This window comes from Carcharhinus amblyrhynchos, unplaced genomic scaffold (assembly GCF_965287045.1).
Source record: "Carcharhinus amblyrhynchos unplaced genomic scaffold, sCarAmb.v2.hapA scaffold_47, whole genome shotgun sequence".
Classification (NCBI taxonomy): domain Eukaryota; kingdom Metazoa; phylum Chordata; class Chondrichthyes; order Carcharhiniformes; family Carcharhinidae; genus Carcharhinus; species Carcharhinus amblyrhynchos.
In genome coordinates, this window is record NW_027649788.1 from 1602168 (window position 1) to 1608224 (window position 6057).

At 38.8% G+C, this 6057-nt stretch overlaps 1 protein-coding gene across 1 annotated transcript; it reads left to right on the forward strand.

The window, feature by feature from the left end:
• Positions 1 to 1690: 1690 nt before the first annotated feature.
• Positions 1691 to 5822, forward strand: LOC145337358 (atypical chemokine receptor 3-like). Its single transcript, XM_080182149.1, has 2 exons — positions 1691 to 1745; positions 4927 to 5822. The coding sequence occupies exons 1-2, from the start codon at positions 1691 to 1693 to the stop codon at positions 5820 to 5822; spliced, it is 951 nt and encodes a 316-aa protein (XP_080038275.1).
• Positions 5823 to 6057: the final 235 nt, after the last annotated feature.

Here is a 6057-nt window from a genome sequence, read left to right on the forward strand (position 1 = left end):
TTTCGCTGACGGAGGGGATGTCAGAAGCAGATACAATAGCAATGGTTAAAAAAAATCTCGATAGATAGATACATGAATAAACAGGGAATACAGAGATACAGGCTGCGTAGATGCAAAACAAAATCATTACTTCAGATAAACATCATTTCTCGGCACAGACTTGACCGGACAAATGACATTTTTTTTCGGGTCTCTCCCTGTTCCTTTTCAATTTCAAAACAATAGAGAGTCTTCAATCACACCCAGGATACGATTATTTGCAGATGTCCACCGAACTCCAGCCAACACAACCCTCCTCCCCTTCCTTCCCATGAATATGCAGGACATAGAACACGTGTCCTTTTAAATAAGGTTATGAGGTCATCGGGCCCAGAAACAAGCGACCATTCGGCCTGGGTATCATATTTTACGATGAGATAATATAGTTGCTGATACGACAGAGAGGGCCGCGTGGTGGCACAGGGATTAGCACAGCAGTCTCCCCGCGTGAGGACCGGGATTTAGTTGCTGTTGTGGGTGACTGACTGTGTGGAGCGAGACATTCTCTCTGTGTTTGCATGTTTTTCCTCTGGGTGTGTTAGGTCTCCTCTCAAAAGCCAACGATGTGCAGGTTCAGTCGATTGTCCATGCTAAATTGTCCCTTATTTTCTCAAGGAGACCAGGTTAGATTGATTAGCCATGGGAAAGCATGGTTGGTGTGCCGAGGTAAAATTCTCTGTTAGAAAATCTTTGCAGACTCAATGGGCCGAATTCCCATGATTTGCACCGTGTGCCTCTATGTTTCTATGACTTTGTCATTCGTGTACCAGGACATCCTTGCCCCTCTATATCACAACATTCTGCAGTGGCTTTCAATATGAAATATGCTCTGCTTTTGTATTCTTCCAAACCATGTGGCAATCTCAATTTTCCCACATTGTGTGTAACATGTCCAAGTTTTACCTCTTCATTTAATCTACACGGGAACTTTGTGTCTCCTCATAACAATGTACTTTTCTACCTATCTTGGAACTTTCAGAAGAGTTGACTGTATTGAATAAATTCATATTGATTGCAAGTCAGTGATCCACAAGGATTAATCCCTGTGAATTCAATACATACTTTGTACTAACCTTAAAATGAACTGTTTATCCCAATTCTATGATTCCTGTTTGTGAACTAATCCGATATCCATGCTAATCTATTAACACGAAGAGCTGCAACCTTTTATGTGGCACATTAACGAATTCTCGTTTTTTTCACAGTACAAATGCATTACTTCACTTGATGTCCATGACCGAATCTTTCTGCTAAATCCTCAGAACATTCTAGTAAATCCTTAAAACATCATTTTCTTTCGTGAAACCATATTTCCTAATCTGGATGGTGTTCTGATTTTCTAAATTTCCTGCTGCTCTTTCCTTTAATGAATTCAGGTCTTTGCCCAATGACAGATATGAGGCCAATTGTAATGGAATTTTCTGTTTTTTGTCTCCCTCATTTCATGGACAGACATGTGACGGTGCCAATTTCCAAAACATTGAATTTTTCAGAATCGCGATTCTGAAATCAATAATATGGACTGTATCTCTGCACCCTCTTGACTGCAGGCCTCAGATGCATGAAACTTGGATTATTTGGCCCAAGTATATTTCAGGCCCTTTTCTCTCCTTTTCAATTTCCACCGTCCATTTCACCCAGTGCACTGTCCATGTCTCCCAATGGTATGAAATACAAAGATGAACACATTTATGAGGAATTTACATGTTAGTAAGAGACTAGACTGATAGTTATATTTTGAGATTTCATTTATTTGATGACACGTGAGTGTTAATACTACTGTAAAGGGCAGAAGTGGGCAAGAGTTTCCAGAGTTTGTTCAGGATAAGTTTACGGCAAGAACCGTATCATCTAAAGAGAAAGGAGACATTCCTGGATGAGGTGAGCCGCGCTGAGTATACGGAAAATGTGAAAGACAGCAATGTTGTATCATTAGGTTGATGTTGATAATTCGGGAGGACAAGGGATGATTTCAATCATGATTAGTGAACTCTAATGATAGAATGAGAAGACATTTGGTGCAGAACACCTGCAATGCAAGTTCGGTGGGAGATATTGTCTGAATAACTGCTGGCGTTAAGAGAGAGATTTTCTTTGCAAATTTCACTAATCCTGTCAAGATGCATATTTAAATTACCCGTGATTCCTGCTGCACTTTTCTCAGGAGAATTCTTTTTTTTATTGTTATATACTGTACCCTACTTTGGAGTTAATGCTCAGGGCCCTCAACTTTCTACTACCAGAATGTTCTTTCTTTTTTTATTTCCACCGTGATAGAAGCAACGTTTTTGTCTTTAATGCCAATATAATTTCTTCATGGAGCTTTGACGTTATATTTAACCAGTAAAGCAACCCCAGCTCGTGTTCCACCATGTATAATCTTTTAGAATACTGAGTAGCTTTGGACATTCAACTCCCAGTCCTTGCACTCCTGACATGAGGTCAAGGCATGGGATCATGGTGGTTGGAGGGTAATGATATCACTTTCGTTTGCTGTTAAATATAGTCTCCAATTATGAATAAGCATTGCATATAATGGCGGTTGCTTAGTAAATGAAAAAAAACATTGATTCAATTTAGTCTCAGCATCTCGTGTATTCAATCCGCAGGGAATTTATCCCGTTGTCCTAATGTGTTTGTTCTAATATAAAGATAACAATTTTTAGAACACTTTTGCAACAGCTGTATCTCCATGGAGATCGAGGGAATGCATAAAGGTGAATGCACAGGGACGTGTCACTACAGATTTTAATTCAGAGGAATAACTTGCTCAGCAAAGGAAGAGAGCCATTCCACGCAGAAAATGCATCGACCTATTGAATTGGTCTGGAAAATATTCTATCTGTTGCTTGCCTTAGTTGGTGTTCCTGGTACGTAGCTAAAACACATTATATAGTGTAACTATGCATAAGCTTGTTTCTGCTTTCAATCTGTTTCTTGTCATGTTGCATTGCATTGAATTGACATAATTAGTTGGATTCTAATGAAATAAATAATCTGGAGAAACTAAATTTCCTGAATTATTCTTGTAGTCATGTTGTGTTGGAAGAACTATTTCCATCTCACCCATGACTTTCAGTTGTTGGATTCAGTGCAATATTGTTTCTGTTGATCCAAACATCGAAGTAGGGGGAAAATATCATCAGGAACATGAATTTCCAAGGTGACGAGTTGACAAAAGTTATACTGAATATGATGACCAATTAGAATGTGGCATCTGGCTTCAGTAATGAGAAAAAATAATGTTTATCAAGTTAAAATAATCTTGTGTTTGGGGTGGTAACTGGAGAGCAGATAAAGACTTGTCAATGGACAATATAATTCAATCTGGGAAGAAACTTCACTCATACTAAGGAAAGTCAATGACCGAATTGTCTTGTAACGATTGATCTTCTTCCCCAAGTCTGGTCCTGATAATCATTAGGTCCTGGGCGCAGTGTTTTTAAGAGGTTATCTCTACAAATGTCATGAAATAAACATTAATATCTCTGACCATGTAACACTCAAGTTTCGGATGTTAAAACATGGAAACTCACCCCAACTGATTTACTTCAATCTTTATTTTGTCCTCAGTCTATCTTTATTACAGCTGGTCTAATCTCCATTCCTTCCTCGCCGTGGTTCAAACTCACTCCGTGAACATTTTTTCACATTTCATAAACATTTGAAATACACTCCGTCCATGTATGTGTACAATACTTGAGAAGGACGTGAAGGCTTTGGAAAGTGTATAGAGGAAATTCAGAAGCCTGATTCCAAGCCAAACGAACTGTAGCAGTTTTGATGGATTGGAGAGAGTGGTCTATCATCTGCGGAGGAAATAAGGCTGAGGTGCCACTTGATCTGGTTGTTCAAGATGCCGAGGGACACAGATAGAACAAAATAATGAGAAATTGCTCCCAACTGAGAGAGCAGCAAAAACTAGAGAAGAGATGCAACATAATGGGCACAAAGTTCGAAAGAGAATGTGAGTTTATTTTCACTCAGACTGTTGCTGGAACCTGGATTGAATTTCCATGAAACAAATGATAGAGGAATATCCTTTCAAGGCATGGAATAGGAAATCGGCATGCAAACTAAAAGCAGTAAAGTGTAAAGTTACGGGGATAGGTCATGGTTCTGATACAAGGTTGAATATTCTTTCAGAGAGCCAGTTGCTATATAATGGGCCGAAAGGCTTCCTTCCATACTTTCAGTACTCTATGATTCTATGTCGGAGCAAATGTACTTTTACTCCACTCATGGAATAAAAGATTGCCTGTGAAATATATATCTTTGTGGATTCATAAATAGTTTTGCCTAGTTTTGAAGAAATTTAGGTTTGCACAGCCTCATAAGTGTTACAGGTATCTTATCCACATTCAAAATCTCAAACCCCTCAAAAATTTGAATTTCTTCTGTTGAGTCACCCCTTATCCTCCTCGTCTCCATATTATAGAGACGCGTTATTTTTAGCTAATTCACACCTCCACAGTTTTGGTGTGACTTCCATAATAATACAACTGCGCCACAAAAAAAATCACCTGAAGATAGGAACACAAACAATAGGCAAAGGGTTTCGAACCAAAAAGAACACAACTTCTCTTAATTTAGTAATCTCCCATGTGGAAAATAATGCTGCACTTTGATCATGCCTGAATACTAACATTATTATTCTTCTGAATATAAAACACTGAAACATCAACAGCACCGTTCCAGAATCCAGGGAATGGCCCAAAACAAATCGTTTTCTCTGATTGAGGGAGTGTTTTGAGTTTGCAAGGGAATCTGGAAACGTCGGAATCCCCATGCACGCTTCATTGCTGCAAAAAGAAAAGTATGCTCTGTGCAGAAAGGGAAGGTGCTTATTGGTGGCTTGTAATGTCTGTTCCTTCTTTTTATTTGCAGTTAACTCAGTGGCAATCATCATTCTGTCCAAAGGGAAATGCGGCCTTTCCAGTTGTACCACGTGCTACCTGACGGCAATGGCCATAGCGGATCTACTGGTCATTATTACTGAGGTCATTCTCTATCAAATCAATTATCATTATTTCCCACTGAATTTCCTCGCAATAACGCCTGTGTGTAGTGTTCGCTCTGTCCTGCTCCGTGCAGCCACAGACTGTTCTGTCTGGTTCACAGTCGCTTTCACTTTTGATAGATTTGTTGCCATTTGTTGCCAAAAGCTAACATCAAAATATTGCACCAAGAAAACTGCGTCTGTCGTTCTAGGGACAACTAGCACTTTGTTCTTTTTGAAAAATATTCCTATCTATTTTAGATTTAAACCTAAAATAATTCTCGACAACGTACCATGGTACTGTATCAATAAGCCAAGCTACTTCACTGACCCTAGATGGATTGGGTTCAGAAATTTTGAAAAGATTTTAAACCCGGTGATGCCATTCGGGTTAATTCTGTTGCTCAACGCTCTGACTGTCAGACACATTTTAGTGGCCAGTCGAGTCCGCAAGGGATTAAAGGGTCAGAAAAAGACAGATAATTGCAATGATCCAGAAATGGAGAGCAGAAGGAAATCTATAGTTTTACTGTTCACCATATCTGGCAGCTTTATATTTCTGTGGTTGGTGTACGTTTTATATTTCTTTAATGTTGCAAATGGCTTAGATGATCTTTCATTTTATATATTTGAAGACATTGCATATATGCTGCGCAATTTAAGTTGCTGCACAAACACATTTATTTATGTAGCAACACAGTCGAAATTCAGAGAGCAGTTAAAGGAAGCAGTGAAATATCCTGCTACATCAATTATTAAATTAATTAATAAAAGCAAACAATGAAAACAGCTCACAGCATCGGTGTGCTACAATATGTGATCTTCAGTGAACCAGAAGTACAATATTTGGAAGGGCAAAATCGTGAAAATAATATTAACGATGGGTCAGGGGGCAATAGAGAGAGGCACGACGAGAGACAAAATAGCAGTGGGTAAAGTATACAAAATAAGTCCATGACCCAGGGGAAACTGCAACCAATTCAAGGACTGAAAAAAAAACAATGAGTGGAAAAATACAG

What these genes read in the sequence shown, in the direction of transcription:
- LOC145337358 (XM_080182149.1), top strand. Translation starts at nt 1,691, where the DNA reads ATGTCTCCCAATGGTATGAAATACAAAGATGAACACATTTATGAGGAA. An exon ending in CATTTATGAGGAATTTACAT is followed by an intron (nt 1,746 to 4,926) that starts GTTAGTAAGAGA and finishes TTTTATTTGCAG; the next exon opens with TTAACTCAGTGGCAATCATC.